At 41.9% G+C, this 22,759-nt stretch overlaps 2 protein-coding genes across 3 annotated transcripts; both read right to left on the bottom strand.

The window, feature by feature from the left end:
* Nucleotides 1–36: 36 nt before the first annotated feature.
* Nucleotides 37–11,599, bottom strand: coq3 (coenzyme Q3 methyltransferase). Its single transcript, XM_084053356.1, has 6 exons — nt 11,303–11,599; nt 8,804–8,941; nt 6,039–6,138; nt 4,331–4,579; nt 2,293–2,452; nt 37–1,049 (listed from the first exon to the last, which is right to left on the bottom strand). Exons 1-6 carry the CDS (start codon nt 11,497–11,499, stop codon nt 859–861), a joined length of 1,035 nt encoding a protein of 344 aa, XP_083909482.1. The 5' UTR covers nt 11,500–11,599; the 3' UTR covers nt 37–858.
* An 841-nt stretch (nt 11,600–12,440) lies between these two features.
* Nucleotides 12,441–21,469, bottom strand: pnisr (PNN-interacting serine/arginine-rich protein). 2 transcript variants are annotated; one of them, XM_084053336.1, is made up of 13 exons: nt 21,373–21,469; nt 20,730–20,842; nt 19,827–20,003; nt 19,392–19,457; nt 18,980–19,215; nt 18,417–18,585; nt 17,310–17,509; nt 17,052–17,192; nt 16,133–16,232; nt 15,433–15,486; nt 14,900–15,097; nt 13,386–14,493; nt 12,441–12,805 (listed from the first exon to the last, which is right to left on the bottom strand). In XM_084053336.1, exons 2-13 carry the CDS (start codon nt 20,821–20,823, stop codon nt 12,772–12,774), a joined length of 2,577 nt encoding a protein of 858 aa, XP_083909462.1. In that variant the 5' UTR covers nt 20,824–20,842; nt 21,373–21,469; the 3' UTR covers nt 12,441–12,771. The 2 variants fall into 2 exon arrangements, with proteins under 2 accessions (XP_083909462.1, XP_083909463.1); XM_084053337.1 differs by lacking the exon at nt 19,392–19,457.
* Nucleotides 21,470–22,759: the final 1,290 nt, after the last annotated feature.

Genomic DNA, 22,759 nt, shown 5'->3' with positions numbered 1-22,759 from the left:
GATGTCAGGCAGTAATGATGTACAGTAAGTCAGAGGCACGTGTTGGGTTATGTAATCCACATCCATCCATCCACATTAGACCAATTATAAACTCAGTATAGTGTCAGCTCCAGTGTCTTCATGTAAATGTGTGGACATAACATATGAAGGCCTTAGAATAAAAAAATCCAGCCAATCATACAATGAACTCATGTTTGAAAACTCTTTTCAAGGACTTGTCATATTAGAGAATTTAGCGATTTTACAAGATATGACATGGCAAGCTGCACAACATTTGATGAGCATAAAACATAAACACAACACAATATCTTTTTAGATATGTTCTTGCATTGATCAACCTTTTGACAGTTAACACAATGCTTAATGGTGCTGAAATAGCTTGCATGTGCCTGTCAACTCCTCATCGAAGGAGCAGGATGTCGTCCCAAACCTGGACAAAACCAACAATATCAGAACTGTTATAATGCTCAGGAGAGCTTAACAAGAACTACACTACGGGCCTTTATCTTGCCTTATCCCTTATCCCTACACTTATTAGCCATATTCTACTATTTTGAAAAACATTTTTAAATGGTTAAACTAGCCAATCTACATCGACACGTTGTGAGCTTGTAGATCGGCTATTTTAACCATTTTAAAATGTTTTTCAAAATAGTAAAAAATGGCAAAAAAGTTTAGGGATAAAGGGTAAGGCGGCATGCAAGATAGGGCCCCTCATCTTCCCAGCTTCTTCACAGCTTTTCAATGCTACTGTAAGTGTGTGAGGTCCGTCTTCATTCTTTCACTGAAGTCTCATACAACGCTGAATTCTATTCACTGCTGGCTTCTAGGAAGCAGAGATTCTTCCACTGGTTCAGGTCAGTGGTGTGTGGCAGCCGCAGCTTGGTGTTGGGGGTCGGGGCGGTCTGCCTCGGACGTGTCCGTCTGCGGCTCCTCGCTCAGCTTGACGGCATGCAGAGCGTAGTTAATTGCCGTACTGTCGGTCCAGCTCCACCCTCCTGACACTGGGTTGTAGAGCATGCCCTGCACAGACTGCACCGAGAAACCGTCTGTGAAGAGGAGGAGAGGGAACGGGGTAGGCAGAAGGAAGGTGGGAGGGAAAGTATGGATGCGAGGGAGGGACGGAAGGAATGTGAGTCACAGAAGAATTAAGTCTAAAAGCTTAAACTTTAGTTTATTATAACTCATTTCCCTCAGAATAACAAGCAAACTGGTATAGTCAAAATAACCTCCAGTATGAGCTCAATAAAACAAAGTAAATGGTGATTGTCTTTTAGGTGGCATGTCATTATTCCGACTGCCCATTATTCTGACGTCCTGTTGGTCCGACTGGCCCCATTATAACTAACCCTATCTATCCCAAACCTCACACTAACCTAATGATCGGAATAATGGCATGTGGGAATTATGAGCGGACCCCCATTCTGCAACCTCTGGAAATTGAAGACAAGCTTAATATAGCAGGCTGGTTCTTTCAAGTTTCTTGGCCCTGTAATTGCCAATTTCTTTCAATGGGAAATACATACAGATGCAATTCTGAGAAAAGCTCAATGAGTGTTTTTCTTAAGACAACTTGAGACATGTGGTGCCAGTAAACAGACTGCAAGGTTTCTTTCACAATACTACAGCCTAAAAGCCTAGAATATCATATATGAACTCTCCTACCCTGCCAGTTCCCTCGGGGAAAATATTCAGAGCCATTAACACCATTAGCACCGTTAGCAACCTCTAGAGTCCATGCTGTTCCTTACACCCAACTGGAACCATGTACTCACTTATCTCCTGTAAACTAGGCCCATTACTCCCCACCACGATGGGTATTAAAATCAATGCGGAGACCACCGAAGAAAAGAGTGATAAAATTGATTGAAAGAAGATAAGATTGACTACCTCTGTCAGCAATGAGGATAGATCCCCTGCCCAGACTGTCGCCCCAGGAAGGCTATGAGAGAGAGCGGACACTATACTATTCCTAACCATTGGTTCCTTTTGGTTCATGCTGTTGCCGATTTTGCAATAATAATAATAATTTAGCAGGTTTTATTCATTTTATTATTTTAAGCAATTGTTCCATGTATTAATCATATTTCATTTGGTTGCTGTTTTGTACCAACAAAAGATCTTAGTTAGTGTGGCAATAAACCTTTAAATATGACCAGTTTCTGTGAAAAATGAATTGCTCTTGAATAGAGAAGGAAAACAAAATCATGTAGGAAAGGTATATATGAGGAAAAGGAGAGGAGGTCTGAGGAGGAAGGATGGGTTGTGATAAAAAAAAAAACACAGACTTACTGGACTCCAGCAGGCGCTCCAGCTCCACAGGGCTGATGAACTTCTCCCAGTCGTGGGTCCCCATGGGAACAATGCGTAGCAGCTGTTCTGCTGCTACAATACCCAGCACATAGGACAGGTTGGTCTTATTGATGGTGGTGATGAAGAGCGAGCCGCCCGGCTGTATGAAAGCAAGCACACACACACACACACACACACACACACACACACACACACACACACACACACACACACACACACACACACACACACACACACACACACACACACACACACACACACACACACACACACACACACACACACACACACACACACAATAAATCACACTTATTTAGCGCTTTTCATGGTACCCAAAGTCGCTTTACAAATCAAATCAAAATAAACAACTTTATTAGGAGAGAAGTATTTATTTTACTTAAATTTGTATCCCACGATTTTGTAACCCATTTTTTTCACCCAGTGTCAATTGCCTATGTAATCCTGGGCGCTACTCTCCCTCTGCCAGCCTGGGGAGAGCCTGAGTAGCTAGCCAGCCGCTTCTTATCACCTGACAGGGGGGGAGTTTCCCCGGTAGGGCGTAGCGCGTGGAAGGAACACGTTATTCCAACCAGTTCCTTTCCCCTCCATCAGGCGCCAGGCTGACCAGGGGGAGGCAGTATAGAGACCAGGGAGAGAAGTATTTAAAAGGCAAAAACATCAGCAAAGACAAAAACATTAAGCTAAGACTAAAAGGCAGAAAGGGAAAAATGACTGCATTCATTTTATAGACAATATTGGGATAGAAAGGGTAGTAATGGTTTTCCATCAGTCGCTCCCTCAAGAGTCACAACAGTTTCTTTTTACACGTTGTGTTTAGCTTGCTCACACTGCTCAGTGCAAAATGACACAAGTTCCACCTCAGGCAATCAGACGGACATAAAAAGAGCCTGCATGCGCGAGAGAAGCCTTTATGTGGTTCATCTGCCTCATACTCAACTGTTCTATTCAGGGTTTCATACAAAAGCATTTCACATACAAGTGGACATGCAAAGATGTCGTTGGAGCAGTTTTGTATCACATTCCAGGTCCTTTTAAGGATGTTTTTACACATCCAGTATGCCAAAAATAGACAGGAAATCGAATCTTCAATTGACCTGAAAGCAGTGGCATTAAGCAGAGATTACCAGAAGCCCTATTCCCCCCTCAAAGTGTTTGTTTTGCAACCCACTGACCCAGGAGATTATGTTCATGGGCACATATACCGTGTGTGGCTTTCACCTCTAGAGGGCGAAGTGTGGGCAAAACATAATGTGGAAAGCGTCACCACGACTCATAATTATGCAATGCATCTGCATAAAATCACACACACTGTAAAAACTAAATGAAGTTACCATATCGTTGTTGTCGGGCAGATACCTTATTTCAGCTTTTCAAGTTTTTTCGCTAATTAATTCCCTACTTCGACATACAAGTGTGTCACACAAAAGTACTGAAAACAGCTGATCTACAAGCTCACAACATGTCGCGATATGACACATTGCGAGCTTGTAGTTCGGCTATTTTCACCATTTTAATTAAAAATAAATAATAAAAACAAAACATGTACGGTTTTCCACTACATCTCGGATCCAAATATTGTACTTTTACTCCACTACATTTATTTGAACACTTAAGTTACTAGTTACTTTGTAGATTTTGATTATTATTACAAAACATTTACCACTTCACTATATACATTTCGGCCATTTGAAAATAGCCGATCTACAAGCTCACAATGCATCGTGAGCTTGTAGATCTGCTATTTTCAAAAGATTTGTATACACTTAATACATTTGAAAACTTGTGAAAATAGGATATTCTGCATAATGAGTACTTTCTACTTTTGGTACTTTGAGTACATTTTGATACCAATACTTTTGTACTTTTACTCAAGTACTTTTTTAAGAGTACTTCTACCTTGCAGTATTGATACCTTTACTTAAGTAAAACATTTGAGTACTTTTTCCACCACTGGTGCTTACAGTAAGTGAAAGCTAAAGTGGTCCCGTTTACCCACCTTGAGCACATGGCTGCAGCAGTAGACGAACGTTTCCAGGTCGGCCAGATGTTCCACCACCTCCGAGGCCACCACAGCATCAAACTCGTCATCCTCCTGCCCTTCGCCGGTGAGGTCCTCCAGAGTGCAGGCCTGGTACTGGACGCGGTCACGGAGGTCCGGGTCGCGGGCCGAGTGGAGCCGTGCCGTGCCAATGCTGTCCTCCACCGGGTCAATGCCCAACATGTGGGCTCCCAGACGACCCAGGGGCTGGTGTTGGACGAGAGGGAAGAGGATGAGACATTCTTAGAAGAACAAATAGCATTGTTTTCACTGTTGATATTAAGTAGGGCTGAACGATATTGGAAATAAATGTACATTGCGATATTAGTTTTTTTTTTGTAGGATATAAATAATTTCACTAGACAATAGTTCAATTTGGAAATATGTTATCACTAGCAATGATCATGTTTATTAGAGGAGGAAATAAGGCAGTTCAAACAATACTCTGGTAGACTCAACATGACTGTAAGGCCAGTTACCAAAAAGTAACAAAAAGGTGTTTATCAGATGATCTGTACTGTTTTTACTTTCAGATTAGTCATGAAAATGCAAACCTTTCTATTTTTTGTTTTCTATCAAAAAGTAAATGTGTGAGCTAAGTTGCACCCCTTGTAATTTCACTATTATATTGTACATTGCGATGTTCATGCTGAAACAATACTGCATATTGTGCAGCCCCTAATATAAAGAATTGATTACTGGACGTGATAACTGATACAGAGGGAGACAGAAAGAGACCTGACAACCAATTAGCGCAGATGTATTGTACATAAACTGGTATAGCAAATTAACAACAGCTGGCTTGTGAAATTCAGTGCCCTCTGCTGGAGAAGTGCTGTGAACACACAGCAAAACACACACGTGTGTGTGCGCGCTTGCATGCACGTGTTTGTGTGTGGAGAGTTGGTTTGTCGCCTAGAGGCGAATCTCCATTCTCCCACAGTTGATTTCTTCTGAGGGGAATAGTCATAGGCGCAGTATTTTGAAAGACACATAATTCAAATGCTCACCGACACTGTGTGCGTGCGTGCGTGCGTGCGTGCGTCTGAGAATGAGAGAGACAGAGACAGAGAGAAAAGAATCTCTGTGTATATGCGTTTTGGGCACACGCTGTCTGTGTGCATGTATAAATGTGCCAGTGTGTGCAAAGGAGACATCTCGTATAAGACCTGATTTTGTCTACTCGGATCGCACCAGACTGCTGGTATGTGTTCACTTCAAATGAAGGCCAGGACAAGAGCCCTGTCCTCTTCAGTCTACCTATCAAACCCTACAAACGGATAAACAACTGTAAACCACCTGACCCGTCTTCTCCACCAAACCACGACCAGCCAAATCCACAAGACAGTGAAGACACAACGTGACTTCAGCTGACATTTACACTGTTAGATTACTATTGTGCAAGGGACAACGGACATCTGATTTGAACAGCAGCAATTCAAACAATTGGAAACTCATGACGGGTGAGTCAAACAAGGCTGATGTCCATGAGATTCACAACTGGCCTATTGTATATTTAATTTCAAGGACACGCACACGCACACACACACACACACACACACACACACACACACACACACACACACACACACACACACACACACACACACACACACACACACACACACACACACACACACACACACACACACACACACACAATTACCTCTGTGAGCAGGCCACCTCCGCAGCCAACATCCAGTATCCTGACTCCTGCGAGGGGTTTTCCTGGCTGCCCTCCATCATGCACATTCATCAGATTGTCCCTGAGCACATGGACAAGACAGAAGTCATATTTAAGGCCTCCTTCCATGGCACCGTCGCACCATTCACACATTTTAGGATATAATGCAGGCATGGGACAGGGAATGCAATCTTAAAGGAGCTACACCATGAATTTAAAAAATAATAATAATATTTGATATCATATTGTTTATGTCCCTCAAGCGTTTTTCAAAAGGTTTGAGCCTAAATCAAGCCTCAGATATACTCATTCCAACTAACTTCTCTCTGGCTTATAAAGCACTTTCACCTGCAATACCACATTGTCCTGTTTGGCACGGGGCGCTATTGAGCCAGTTTGTATGCATGTCATGTCCTGGTTCTGTGTGGAAAAAGTAAAAAAAAAAAATAAGAAAAAATTTATAAAAAAATGAAAATGAAAAAAAAAAATTTTTTTTTTTTTTGGATTTTTTTTTTTTGGTTAGAACTGAAAAACGGGAGGAATTGTTCCCAGACGTGACGTAGGGTGGGGGAACAAATCTGACGGACTGTTTTCAGACCAATTTACATGAAAACCACAGATAGCCTATGAAAGCCTGCATGCTCGAAGTCGGGTATTTGTTGGAACAGAAGAGAGGTGGGGGAGACCAAAAACACACAAAAATGAAGAAAAAGTTAAAATTCATGGTGTAGACCCTTTAAATTAAAACGTATGCCTGGACATGGGGCATACGTTCTGGGCTCTCCCTAGGCTGGCAGAGGGAGAGTAGCGCAATAGGCAATTGGCACTGGGTGAAAAAACGGGTTACAAAATCGTGGGATAAATGTATGTATAAAAAACATGGGGATAAGAATGGTGTTGGTTGGTTCCCCCAGAGAATCCCAACTTCCCCACCTTTCACTGTCACAACCAAGTCACTATCGTCCTAAGCAATGCTCAACATCAATTCTCCTCTAGAGAAGGTATAGGCTAGCTGCCAATAACCTCTTTTAGCCCATTTGTTTATCTCTCCACCGCCTCTCTCCTTTTTTTCACTCCCTTCCCAAGCTATCAGACAGCTGTCTCCCTCAGGCACAAGGCACACATAACAGGCAGAGATCTGTCTGTCTTTATACAGTATGTCCCTCATTAAAGTCCAGCTGTGGTGCCATAACGTTGGCACAAGCAGTGAGCTCAGGCAGCAAAGTTCAGAGGCAGATTGTCCAAGACTGACTGATTGACTACTGCTGCCCCAAAACTTGTGTGTAATGGCATGTCCCCCGGTAACAATCCACAACACCAGGGGTCTTCAACGTTTTTCAGGCCAAGGACCCCCTAGCTGAGAGAGCAATGAAGCAGGAACCCCTTCTATATTGTATAAAATTGTGTTTCAGATGAAACTTTTTGTTTTACTTGGTCTGCTCTTGTTTCCCTCTACACCTATATCTCTTTGCCAAAAATAGCCGATCTACAAGCTCACAACGCCTCGCAGCGCGAAGCGTTGTGAGCTTGTAGATCGGCTATTTTTGGCTAAAGTTGTCCTCAGAAAAGGGATGCTAGGGTTCAGATTAGTGATGCGCGGGTTGACCCGTAATCCGCGGGACCCACGGGTCAACCCGCGGCGCGGGTGGGTCGAGTTAGAATTTCGGAGGCAATTATGCGGGATGCGGGTGAGCGGGTCAGCCGCTCTCACACGCAAAAAAAACAAAAAAAAATCACATGCTCTTGTTTTGTCTTTATTCCTAATAAGAATAAGAATAATAACAATAAAACAGTTTGAATACACTTGGGGATTATTTTCTAACCATGATTTTACAGAATAAAAAAAAAAACGCGGGTCGCGGGGCGGGTTGAGCCATAGATTTATATATGGGTTCGCGGGGCGGGTTGAGGCGGGTTGGGTTCCGTGGTCATCAAATAACCCGACCCGCGCATCACTAGTTCAGATGGTTTATGTAAAAAAGAAAAAGAATCATATCACACAAAGATTTGGCGGACCCCCTGTAGTAACTCTGAGGACCCCCTAGGGGTCCCAGACCCCCTGTTGAAGACCCCTGCACCACACCATTCTTCATTTCATGAATCATTGAAACTAACTACTCAATCTAGTCTGAATGACGTTTAAATAAAAATAGAGCAAGAGATTTAAAAAGGTACACTACAAGCAGTTCTAACGAAATATGATAAAGCAGCAACAAGGGGCCAGTGTTGTCACATTGTCTCATTTAAACACAGCCCGGGGGCAGAGTCGTATCAACCTACAGTGGCAGTAGATGTCACACTGCCACTATAAGGACTCATCATCATCTTCTCGGAGACAACAGAGGGGGACGGGGAGAGCAACGCCCGGCTCTCTACATACACGGGTAATGCAATGATCGTCAAATTGCAGATCTTATCAATCAAAATGTTATCCCCCAAAACATGCACATGATGTACAGCACATACAGTACATAAATAGTGCCGTTTGTGGTGAGAATTCACTTGCTTATTGGTTGGGAATGTGTTCAAGTGTAGAAAATGCTGGTATAGTTTTCTTTTTTTTCTTACTTCCTTGGCATGTTTTTGGCCTCGTAATTATCAAAAGGTTCACTCCCCTTCTGGACATTTCTTGAGAACATCAACCTGATAGTTCATCAATTTTGCTGACAGTAGCTGATTGAAATAAACATATTGCTTTAAAACAAAACATAATACTGGATATAGTATATAAATACACACACACACACCGTATAAAAGGCACTCTCAAGTCATTCATGGCATGCAGAGCAGCAAATTCTCCTCGGTCATCCCACCACTTGCTGGCTAGTGACTGGAACCTCTTCAGCTCATTGGGGTCGACTGTGGTTTGGGAGGCTGATCGAACACTGAGAAGATAAACGATATAATTAATTATAAATAAAGGGAAATATTAACGATTCACAGTAAAACAAAGCCTGTGTTAGTGGGCACTAAGGAAGGGTGGGCACCTTGATGTAAAATTGGCTATTTGGTTCAAAATGTTAAAAAAAATTATATTTGGAATTAAGGTCTAATATTTCTACAACAAAGTTTGACAAAGTAAATGTAAGTCTGACAAAAGTACTTTACGTTACTTAAGACCATTTTTCAAATATTTTATTTTGTAAGATTTTAGAAAAAAATAGCAAATCCTACATCGAGGTTGTTGTCGTTTTCTTTTTCTTATTGATGTGTTGTTTTTTGTTGCATGTTTTTAAATGGGTCTGACTGAGTCTAAAGGTAGTTCGATTCATTGATTGACAGAACCATTAAATGGTTATTAGTCCTGGGGCCAAGCCAGATTTTGGTACCACCTAAGGTGGCCGTACATTTTTGGTATTTTCGTATTCCTACATGTCTCTAGTTTATATTTTGGTATGATACATCTTCCAATTCAGTAGCTTAATGACAGTAATCACTCTAAACCGGCTAATGTATCTGGTAGGAGACACAAAGTAGAATCTTTGTGTCTCCTACCGGAAATACACCCGGGCATCAAATTATTGCGACAAAAAAACAAATATATCCATGTATTCAAGGCTTCATGGGGTGTGCAATTGATAGAAAATAAATCATTTTTTGGGTGAACTCCTCCTTTACGTTTCCCAGGGGGACTCTCTACCCATTCAGCTATGACCGCACTAGACCGAAGGAGGGTCAACTTTTACAAGCTTATGGAAAGCAGTCTTTTTGCAAACACCAAAAATCTGAGAAGTTATCAATTGCACACCCCATGAAGCCTTGAATACATGGATATATTTGTTTTTTTGTCGCAATAATTTGATGCCCGGGTGTATTTCCGGTAGGAGACACAAAGATTCTACTTTGTGTCTCCTACCGGATACATTAGCCTGTAGGTAGTGATAACTGCCATTAAGCTACTGAATTGGAAGATGTATCATACCAAAATATAAACTAGAGACATGTAGGAATACAAAAATACAAAAACTTTACGGCCACCTCAGGTGGTACCAATTTGTGAAAATAACAGTGTTGTGTTGGACTTGGCCCCTGGACTATATGTGGCATGATGTCAGTACATTTTACTCAATTTCCCCTGCTTGATCAATAAGGGCAGTGGTGGAAAGTGGCTAAGTACATTTACTTAAGTACAAGTTGAGGTATTTTTACTAGTATTTCCAATGTTCAGTACTTTTTCCACTACATCTCAGAGGCAAATATTGTACTTTTACTCCACTATACAATTATTTGAAAACTTTAGTTACAAGTTACTTTGTAGATTTTGATTATTATTACAAAACATACATTAAGCACTTCAGCCCTATATACATTTCGGTCATTTGAAAATAGCCAATCTACAAAAGATTTGTATACATTTGAAAACTTGTGAATTGGGACATTCTGCACAATGAGTGCTTTTACTTGTGGCACTTTAGGTACATTTTTATGCCAATACTTTTGTACTTTTACTCAAGTACATTTTGAATACAGGCCTTTTACTAGGAGTATTTCTATAGTCATATTGCTGATTTTACTTAAGTAAAAGTATAACAAAAGTATTGGCATCAAAATATACTTAGAGTACCAAAAGTAGAAGTACTAAAATGTTTGAAAATAGCAGATCTACAAGCTCACAACGTGTTGCATCGCGTTGTGAGCTTGTAGATCGGCTATTTTCAAATACCCTATGTATAAAATAGGGCTAGTGGTTAATGTATGTTTTATAATATAATAATTTACATCTGCAAAGTAACTAGTAACTAAGGTAAAAGTACAATATTTGCCTCCGAGATGTAGTGGAGTAGAAGTCAAAGTATTGGAAATTGGAAATACTCCAGTAAAGTATAAAATACCTCAAAATTGTACAGTACTTGAGTAAATGTACTTTACACAACTGCCAACCTGATCAAACAGGTTGGGGCATTGTGATGGACATCCACACAACGTAGTCCTCCAATATAATATATCATTTATAATGATAATCTAAACCCTACCTGATCAGACAGGTTGGGGCATTGTGATGGACATCCACACAAGTGGTCCTCTAATATAATATATCATTTATAATGATAATCTAAACCCTACCTGATCAGACAGTTTGGGGCATTGTGATGGACATCCACACAAGTGGTCCTCTAATATAATATATAATTTATAATGATAATCTAAACCCTACCTGATCAGACAGTTTGGGGCATTGTGATGGACATCCACACAAGTGGTCCTCTAATATAATATATCATTTATAATGATAATCTAAACCCTACCTGATCAGACAGTTTGGGGCATTGTGATGGACATCCACACTCCTCCTCTGGCTCTGCAACAGCTGTGTGCAGTGTTTACACACTGAGGTCCAGCTGAATGAAGGACTCCTCTTCAGCTGCACCACATTCTTCACGTTTACTTCTGGACGTGTGTGAACTAGTCCCAGCATTAGACGCCCAAACTTCCTCGAGTACATTTTCGTATATAATTTACAATGTGGTGTATTTGTGTTTGTACGCCATTGGCAGTTATCATGGATTGTTACGCTAGCGGTTAGCCAATGTGACCGCGCTAGCTTCCCCACGCCTCTAGTGTTCGGGTAGAAACTTCACTCTCTTTATAGTTCCTAGTACTGTTCAGGACACGTCAATGACTTGCGTTCGTCATTCTTTTTCACCCGATTGACCGATAGGCCTTACTTTAAGAAATAAGAAAAAAACGAAATAAACATAAGTACATATATAATTTGTCACATTTTATTTTTCTGAAATAAAATAATTAGAAATACATATTCAAATTGTCCCATTTTATTATTTTTTCTGTCACTTCTAGGTTGGCCTAATGGTTTTGTCCCCCGATGACTAGACTAGCAGCTTTATAGTGTTTTTGTTCTTATGAGCTGGTGTGGGGAGGGGGGACATAGGGGTTCTAATGTGTCACATGGATTTAGATGTAGTGTAAAATATGAAAAGATCTTTAATACAAATATTAAAATAATGGTTGTTCTTGCAGTTAATTCCCCAGCCTCTGAGGACATGAAAATATACCTGTGATTCAATCAGTTTCCATTTTAACCTCAAGTCCAAACATCCGATAAACAGTGACAGTTACAGGTCATTTAGCTGAAATAAATCATAAATCCATCATACCCAATCTTATGTTGATGCTTTGTGAATACAGAAAACCCTAAGTTTACAAAAAATATGTTTTCATATTCATATTCTTTTATTCATTATACAGGCATAAACTGTGCCCTTGGAATATGAACAAGTATTTTGAATGGCATTTAATAGCTTAATAACGATGATAGTTATTTATTTAATTAATTCCTACATGAAACCTGATTAGTAGCTTTTAATTTGCGATTCATTATTTTGAACTTCATCTTTTATAGCAAGCATTGTGAAAGAAAACAGCCATGGTACAATCAGTTTATTGGACAATTTACACGATTTGGAAGCGGTCACTCCTGTTATGGGTTTTAAAACGATACAACTTCAGAGCTTTAAATGTCCACAAATGTTACAAGCAAAAAAAGGAAAGAAAAAAAATACTAGCATTCAAAGTGTCCTTTCTTTCTGCAGTATTCACTTTTAAAAATAACATATTTACAAAGATGAACAGGGGAGAGGGGGGGTTGGGGGGTAGGAGTGGCATTTTCACCTACACCGTTGCCTCTATAATGAGACAAGCCTGTTAAACTCATGGAATTTAAAAAGCGCACAGTTCAAGAGGCACTCTGTGCTCCTCAGCGCCTGCTGCGGCGGGAAGGAGACGTGGACCTGAAAGAGAGTCGTGGAACAAACTTTAGTACTGCACTAGTTACAACGAGCCACGCAGACACATACACACATACAAGCGCACCCCCCGCCCTACAACACACAAACCTACAGTTCATTAGTACTTGTGGATAATTAGCCCTGCCAAAACACTTATAAACAGTGCTAAGCGTTTTTAAGATTCCTTGGCAGATATCCATTCATGTTCATTAATATTTTAACATTTAAATCATATCCACTGCAGGGCAGCCAGATAAACATTAACACAAAGTTATTAACTAAAACCGAAGGCTCCACAAAGGCAATAGACTTATTATAAAGGTTTAGGAAATAGACACTGACTGCAAAATCATGTAAACTATATACATCAGACTTGAGCCCTAATAACGCTCATCTAATTGTTAGAGGAAATAGCTATGATTGCATTGAATTGATAGAATATGGCTGCATGAAATTACATCTCTTTCCTTGAGTTTTAGAATGGCTATTCGTTATAGGCTAGAATTGCTGTAAACAATCATACAGAGACATACAACAAAGACATTATACTACAGAAAAAGAGAGAGAAAAGAACGAATACTACCTTGATCGTGACTTAGACTTGTGTTTGCGGCTTGCCTTCTTACCAGACTTGTGAGATTTTTCCGTGGATCTCGAACGACTACGTTTGGATTTCTTAGATTTCTTTTCCTTGCTAACTTCAGGGGTTGGGGACCTACTAGATTCAGAATCGGAGCGCTTCTTGCTAGCTTTGGCGGAGCCCTTCTTGCTGGCCTTGCTGTCCTGTCTGGAGTGCTTGTCACTCTGAGAGTCTGTGTGAGAGTCGCTCTCTCTCCTCTTTTTTGACTTGCCGTTCTCCTCGGCCACAGCACTGCTTCCCTTCTCCTTTTCCCTCTCCCTTTCTTTCTCTTTAGGTTTTGGCTTATCTTTCTTCTTATCAGACTCTTTCTCCTTCTCCCTCTCCCTGTCTTTATCCTTCTTTTTCTTTTCTTTGTTTTCTTTGTCGTGGCTGCGGCTCCGGTCTTTCCTCCTCTCCCTGTCCTTGCTGGAGACCCTCTGCTTGTGTTTGCCACTCCGACTGTGACTGCTGTCCCTCCGTTCCCTACTCCTCTTCCTGTCTCTGTCTCTCTCTCTGCTGCGACTGCGGCTCTCTCTGGCCCTAGCTCTGTCCCTGGATCTACTCCTGTGGTTCCTGCGTTCCCTGGAAGCGCTGCGGCCGTTCTTGTGTCGTCCGGAGCGCTCCGTGCTGCTGCGCCTCCTGTCCCTGACCTTGTCACTACTACGGTCGGCGTGACGCCTGTGAGAGCTGCGGCTGCGACTACGACGGCCACGAGCCTTGTGGGAGGATGAGCGACTGCGCCTCCTCTTCCTGCGTGGGGTGGAGGACCGCGAAGAGCTACGGGAGGAGCTCGAGGACGAGGAGGAAGGGGAAGAGGAGCGACTGGTGCTCCTGCTGGAGCTGGACCGGGAACTGCTGCTGTGGCCGTTGGCCGGGGACTCACTGCCACCTCGCCCTGTCTTGTCCTTCCCTCGCCCCGAGTGCCGGCCCTCGCTGCCCTCCTTCTCGCTACGGGACCTACGCCTCTCTACCACAGGCTCCGCCTCCCTAGCTTCCTGTTTGTGTAAACTCTCTGCCTGAACCTCGTCATAATCCCCACTTTCTCTGCTCAATCTCTCCTTCGACATCTCCTCTGTGAACACAGAAAAACAAACTGGTTAGCGGCAAAAACCTTACGCATTTTTTTTAACTCAAATCTTTGCTTCTGGGGATTCTACAAATGTCTTATAAATCCTAATTTATTTATTTTTTAAACTCATGTTGATGTAATATCAGTGGCTCAAACTTTTTTCATGTCAAGGACCACCCAAAATGATATGTATTTGTACGCGGACCCCCCCCCCTTCCTCCCCACCCATCTCAAAATATGTTGTTCCAGGGACCCCCAGAAGCGAAGATTTGAGTTAGAAATATATATATACAGTATGTTCAAGGATTTGCTCGATTTTCTTTTTTCAAAAATAGCAGATCTACGACCGACTTCAATGGATTGATATCAATCCATTGAACATGCTGAGAAACCAACATCCAACTCTCACCACGGGCAAGCATCGAAGCCTCCTGGGCTTGTCTCTCCTGTAGCTGCTGCATCTCCCTCTCTTTACGGCGGAAGGCATCCTGCTTCTCACGGATGCGGTGACGCAGCTCCTCCTCGTCTGTGTCGGACGACTCAGACCCCCGGGCGCTATGGTCATCCTCATCCTCGCTCTCGTCCGAACCGTAATCACCAAGCCCGCCTGCCACAACAGAGCCCCCCGATTATTGAGATAAGAAGGGACCAAAATCATAATACTCAAACTGCACGCTCATTCTCCTCCATCTCAAACAGAGCTGTGCATATTTCTAATTCATCAACCCTTAAAAATAGACATCTACTTAATATTTCTATGAGAGAGCATGCTTCTATCAGTGAAGTCCAAAAACCCAGTGGAATCATTGAAGCTGTCAACTCTGCCCCAATCTCAAAACTACAGCTGTAACGAGACTAATTTTCAACCTGTCTTACCCACCTACCCACCCACCCATTGACCAACCCTCGTGCCCTTCCCAGTAACAGAAATGGGATACTCACTGAGACCAGTCAGAGAAGCCAATGCACTTGACCGTGCCAGCTGTTTTGCAGGAGCTTTGATTCACATCAACAACAGGAACAACATGTTAAAACACATACAGCCACCACCACTTTCTCAAAGGCAAGAGAGTCGCTAGAGTAGGGAGGTCACAGAAAACGCACTATTCACAAGAGCTGTCTTTGATAACAAGAGGAGAAAAAAATGGAGAGAAGAGAGAGGGTTAACAAACAAGCGGTTTGCCACACAATCCAAGTCAAACAGTCGGACAGGAGTGATAGAAACCACTCTGTACTAATGCACTGTCACTTCAACGGAGCAAGAACCTGTGTATCTATAGGCGGGAGGTGATCATAGAGTCACTGGTGAGACGCTAGTCAGACTTACAGCCAGTCAAGTGGTCCCATAAAGCCAAGGAACCAAAAGGACTTTTTTTTTCTCTTTTCCTTTTTTTCATTGTGCTCTTAAAAACACCCTGCTCTGCTCTTTCCTTCCGATGCATTAGCAGAGAATGGTTGAGAAAGCATACCATAATCAGACATGATATTCCCAAGTGTGCCTCTCAATTAGCCTGGTTAACAGGGCACAATTGAGTCCATTTTAGAGACTTATCAAACACAGAATGGATTCTCTTCAGACTTAAACACAATGTCTTGGTGTCAGGCACAGATGATGGATGAGCTGTAGAAAACAAGAGCAGACCTTTGGTGGCCTTGCGGTGCGCGTCTCTGGCCACATGCTGGATCTCTTCATTTGTGACTTCTAGCAAGATTTCGGTCAGAAGCGTTTTAGTCAGGAACATCTGGGGAGAGAGGGCGGGGGGGCGGCCAAATAGAGAAACTCAGCACAATGCTTTTATTTTATCGACAGGACAGTAGGCTGACAGGAAATGGGGGAGAGAGAGATGGGGAGTGACATACAGCAAAGGCCGTCGGGATCGAGACTCGAACCCGCGTTAGCTGTCAGGCTACACTGAGCCTAGGTGCCTGGATGCAACGCCAGCAGTCCAGGCCAATGCTTTTAACCCATTCAATCCGAGAACGCATCTGTGTCATTTTAGATTTCTTTGGCTATTCAAAAATAGCAGATATGCAAGCTCATGAGCTTGTAGATCTGCTATTTTTGGAAAAGATAATCGTGAAAATGTGTGCAAATCTTTTGATATATATATACAATTTTAACTCAAATCTTTGCTTCTGGGGGTCCCTGGAACAAAATATCTTTAGATGGGGGGGTCCGCGGACAAATACATCATTTTGGGTGGTCCTTGACATGGTTTGAGAACCACTGATATATAGCTACATAATTATTTTTAACCGTTAGGATTTAGAAGACATTTGTAGAATCCCCAGAAGCAAAGATTTTAGTTTAAAATGTTTGTTTTAAAATATATATATGCAAAGATTTGCACACAATTTTCACGATTTTTCAAAAAATTCCAGATCTAAAAGCTCCTAGCGTGGCACTCTGTGCCGCACTTTTTCGCTTGTATATCTGCTATTTTTGAATAGCCAAAGTATAAAATAATGGTTTATGTGGTTACACAGATGCGTTCCCCGTTTCAATGGGTTAATCATTCAGGGCAAAACAACGGCCACGAAAAGTAGACAGGGACACTGACCAGTTGGAACTCTCTGTCCTCCTCGGTCATCTCCGGTTCGCTGTCCTCCAAGGGAGGAGATGGGCTCCGGCTGACAAACTCCTTCTTAAGGGAGGCCTTTTCCTCGTGTTCTTCTTCATTCCCCTCCTCATCGTCACTGTCCTAATAGCAGATGAATGCAGAAACTCCATTCAATGAAATACGTCGTAGGCACACAGAACTTGTAAAAGAAAAGTAGCTATTGTGACTTAAAATACAGGATGGCCTCGGGTAACTTACAAATTTACTCCTGCGGGGTACGCGGGGCTCACCCCCTCCGTCGTCATCCTCCTCATCCTCCTCCTCAAGGCGTTCATCTTTTCCCGATATGATGCGTTCCTTCTCCATTCTCTCTCGCTCAAGTTTCTTCTGCTTCTCCCTGTCCATTTTCTCAAGGCCCTCTCGTATCCATGCAGGCAGTGTGCGCCTTTTCACAGCATCTGAAGGCAAATGTAAAAGGTCAGAGTAAGAGATCTACATTTTGGCGTTGTGTTTAATTGTAAACACAGAAGAAAAGGTTTCTGACAATCACTCATTCCTACTTCTAGACTGCCACTTTTTTTTTATCAGTTTCATCATGATGACCCACTTTCTAACCATCTGGATGTTTCCCACCATGTTTACAGCTACTTAGATACAAGGGCACAGAGGACAATTTAGAACTGAAGGGGGCCGATTTAGCTATATAAACTACATCAAATACAAAAGTAATCATCTCATGCATTACTGAACACCCCTGTATGAATGAATGAACCATTGTAAAGCGCTTTGAGCATTTGGAAAAGCGCTATAAAAATGCAATTCATTATTATTATTATTGTACAATATCAGACCAGAACAAGGACTGTGTTTTTCAATGAGTCTAACATGGTTAACGTGGAATCTGAAGTTGAATGGGCTTAAACAGGAGGGGGGCGTGTCTGATCAAAATGTCTAAACAAAGTTTTTAGGTGAAATACCCATATCCTACTATAATTCTAGTAACCTCTGTCTGTAGTGGGAGTAGGTGAAGCTACCCGGTTCTCCTCAGTGGCTGGACCAATTGCTCTGATTTTGCACACAGACATTGACCATTACCATCTGAACTTAACTGTGAAGCCCGTTTTTCAATTTGATCAAATCTCAGCTTCTTATTAGCGTTTATGTGTAAAACACTGTCGCCATGGTTACGGGGCTGCCCAGCTATGGGACGAACTGCCTCCCGGGTTGCCAGATCATGTGCGCATATCCCCCCACGGATGCGTCGACCGGGTATGGTCTAGTAAGAATAACAAACTGAGTGGAAAAGACAGAAAGGCAGTTATATAGGTCACTGCCCTCCACACGGTTAAAAGAAGGCACACTCACCTAGTGTTGCTGGGGCCTCCTGTTTGACAGGGAGCTGGATTGGGGATCTGGGCCGCTCCCTGAATCCAGGGGCTCTGTTGTCTCGTCTATTCTGAGGGGGGCCCTGCCAGTATGGGGGATGGAAGCCAGCGGGACTGGGGCCATAATTTGCAGCAGCACCAATGCCATGCTGAAGAATGGTAGAACACAGATTTAAAGTTAACGTTCAAACCAATTACACAACTGACTCTGCAAATTGCCACCAAATGGCATTTACAGGATGTGGTGATGTTGGCGTCTTTTCAAGAACAAGGCAGGTAAATCTTTATCCAATACACAATGGTCTAAAAAGTTAAAATGTAGAAAAAAGCAAAGATTAACTGATAAAAATCATACCAAACCATGCTGGGTCTTCAACAATCGAACATTCTCTGCAAGGCATCAAGAAAGCCCTGACTGTTCTAGAAGGCGCCTAGATTCTGGCAATCAGCACAGTTTCTACGGATCCCACCTTCTCCTTTTACTTGGTTGGCACACTTAAAAACGCTAACTCTTCAACAAATCCTACTGGGACATCTGCATACCTGATAATCAAACTGGTTCATGGCCAAGGGGGCCATGGCGTAGCTGTCGGGCTGAGCCCCATACCCATGGCTGTTCTGGGGGTAAACCCCATGGTGGGCGTCAGAGGTGAAATCTATGCTGTCCTGGCTGTTGCTGTCCTCATTGGGGTTCACCACGTCCATCGGTACCGACGCTGGCGGGATCCAGGCCTGGTCCGGGGGAGGCGGAGGAGGGGGTTGGCCGTGCATTCCCCATTCTGTGGACGATGGACAAAAGCCAAAAAAAATGTCAAAGGCTCATTCATGTTTTTCTGTGAGAACGGAAGTTCAAGTTAATAATACTGAATATGTAATTGCAAGTGAGAATGCTGCCTTACTAGCCTTGGATCAAGACGATCGTAGCTGTATTTCATCGAGTCCGACATTTACTTACGTGGAAAAATCGGATTCTGTCGGAAGTTCTCTGTATTCCTCAATGGGTGGTGGTGGCGGGGCGCATCTACACTCGATGTAAACAGGTTGTAAACAAGGAATTAAATGACGTTCAGGCACAGACGGGATTAAAACGCATATCTATTGAAAAATACAGACTCATACGCAGGTTCCTAATGTCGAGTTAACAAATTGTGAGGGTTAGCACTTTATATGTTTTCTTTTGTACATGTACGGAGAAGTACAGGCTTTCCGCGCGGATGTCCAGTGACTATTAGAGGGGTAGAGACCAAGATGAAGGCTTTTAGACTCGATAAAATACATATATCATAGTCTTGATTCAAGGCTACTGCCGAACAGATGATTTTGGTTGTTGATTTAGATATCTAAACCAGAGCGACTAATAGATCAGTAATGATTTATATTAATTGTGTACCAGGCTGCCACATTCTGCCAAAAGATGGGTCACCCTGGAAGGCTCCATGGTTGTTCTGTGGAATAGGGTCTAGGCCTGGGATATCTTGACCGTTGGGTTGGAGGTTCTGCTGTTCCGGTCCCGTCGACTCTTTTTGTGCAATCCACGCCTGAGCCAGTGCTGCCCAGTCCACTTGACCTGGTGTAAGAAGAAACAAGTCAAACGGGTTTAGAACTGCAACTATTTTGCTATTATCAAAGGCTGGCTAAGGCTGCCTCAAACCAGTTCTGATTTAAAAAAAATGTATCCAGCTGAAATATGAGAGTGGATCTGTTATTCACCAGTGGTGTAAAGTAACTAAGTACATGTACTCAAGAACTGTTTTTAGGTATTTTTACTTTCCTCAGTATTTACAATGTACTACTTTTACTTCTACCCCACTAAACCTCAGAGGAAAATATTGTACTTTTACTCCACTACAATTATATGAAAACTTTAGTTACTTTGTAGATTTTCATCATTATTACAAAACACACCAACACGTATATATATTTCCGCCATTTGAAAATAGCAGATCTACAACTTGCATCGCGGCACATTTTGAGTTTGTAGATCGGCTATTTTCAAACGATTTTTTTATACATTTTGAAATTGTGAAATGGGACATTCTGCACAATGAGCAGAACAATTGTGCAGATTTTGCAATTTTTTTATTAATTTGAAGTCATTTTCAAAGAAAATGTTTTTTTTTTATTTGAAATGTTTATTCAGAATAAGGCAAATTAAAGCAAATAATTCAGAACAGTAAAATAAAAAAAATATAAATTAAAATAAATTAAAAAAAAACAGTAAAATGTATACATATATTACATACCTACACGGCTCTGTTTAAAACCATTAGTCCTAGTTTAGTTATTCACTGACCTGGATCTTGCTGGTGTGAGAAGGACTGCATCCACTGCTGCTGGCTGAGAGGCCACTGCGGCCAGGGCTGCTGTCCTCCTCCCTGGTCCCACATGATCTCTGTCTCCAATGCCCTGAGAGGCAAAACACAACACAACAACAGGGTCTTTATTTTTAAACACACAACAACGTTCAAGCAGTCAGAGGACAGCTGCCACTAGCTATAGCAGCAGCTTCAACACCAGCAACAAAAAAAAAGCAAACACAAAAATTTAGCCGAAAACACTAAGCTAGCTAAACAGCTAACATTAGCATAATTTAGCATCCATTTCCGTCGGCTTCTTGAAATGAAAATAGAAACCACCAGGCATTCGGTTAATGTTGATAATAATGTGTGCGTTAGGTTAATGTTAGCCTCCTGTAGACTAGAAATCAGGGCCTCGAACCCGCCTGTTGACAAGACGTCTCCGAGGCTAAAGGAAAGAGATAGCTATGCTAAGCTAAATGCTAAGCTACAGCATCAAATAACTCTACCGTTTAGCAACAAGAGGTTTGTTAGATCCAATGTTCTCAACAGAAGACAGTGTTATTATTGCAGCTTCACTTCTTTACGAGCTTATAGATAGAAAAGCCGCTTTAAATACAGTTGCTGTAATATTCCCACCTTTTCCGTCTTTCCCAGAAAGCAGCGTTTTTACCCTAGCTTAAAGCAACAATCAAAATGGCTTCAACAGGGAACTGGCTGCTAGCCACCACCACGGGCACGAGCATTGGGAGACCAGACCACACGTGCGTGCTTTGTCGGGCACGTGTCGTGCACGCGAGTCATCTTGGAGGAGGACCTTGGTACGCAGGAGTTTATTTTACCATTATGGCAAATAGTCAGCGGTGGAAAAAGTACTCACATTTTGTAAAAGTATCAATAATGTAGAAATACTTACAAGTAAAAAGTCCGGAATTCAAAATGTACTTGAGTAAAAGTACAAAGGTATTGGTTTAAATGTACTTGAAGTACGAAAAGTAGAGGCCTACTCACTCATTGTGCAGAATGTCCCATTTCACAAGTTTTCAAAATGTAAATGTAGAAATAGCAGATCTACAAGCTCACAACGCACATCGCAAGGCGTTGTGATTGATTGATTGATGTACTTTATTTAGTAAGACATGAGAACAACAGTACACATGGAAGTACAAATTCACAGTACAAGGTCTACTAAACTGGAAGACTCATTAAGCACTGAGCTTGTTTAAGATGAGATCATGCACACAAATCATGATGACATATAAGAGACAGACAGATTTACACACTAAACAGACAGATATACACAAGCTTGTAGATCGGTTATATTTTCAAATAGCTGAAGTCTGAACTTGAAGTACATAAGTGCTGAAGTGGTTAATGTAGCCTACGTTTTGTAATAATAATGAAAATCTGCAAAGTAACTAGTAACTAAAGTCTTCAAATAAATGTAGTGGAGTAAAAGTACAATATTTGTAGTGGAGTAGAAGTAAAAGTACTGAAAATTGGAGATACTCAAGTAAAGTGAAAATACCTCAACATTTTATTTAAGTACAGTACTTGAGTAAATATACTTAGTTACTTCACACCTCTGTAAATAGTAATACTTGATAACAACAGGGGTAAATCACCGTCAAACACACTAACCTAATGGTCGGAATATAATAATGGGACGTTGGAATTATGAGTGGACCCCAATTTTGTCTAGGACATGGGTCTTCAACAGGGGGTCCGGGACTCCGAAGGGGTCCTCAGAGTTACTACAGGGGGTTTGCCAAATATTTTTGTGATAGGAACTCGTTTTTGTTGACTTGAACCCTAGCATCCCTCGTCTCACTTTACACCACTGACTTGACCATCATTTCACACTCAAACTTGTATTTTTTCTTCAGTGTAGTTTTTGAAATACATTTTCTTTTGCTGGCTGTTTTGCGTACATCTCTCATTCTTGTCAGAGCCCTTGAGCAGTCATGACAATAAGTGTCATCAAAACTACTACAAAATGGTAAATAATACAGCATTGTAAAACAGC

This window comes from Gymnoscopelus microlampas (genome assembly GCF_963454915.1).
Source record: "Gymnoscopelus microlampas genome assembly, chromosome: 3".
NCBI classification, from domain to species: domain Eukaryota; kingdom Metazoa; phylum Chordata; class Actinopteri; order Myctophiformes; family Myctophidae; genus Gymnoscopelus; species Gymnoscopelus microlampas.
This window is presented reverse-complemented; position numbering and strand designations above follow the sequence as displayed.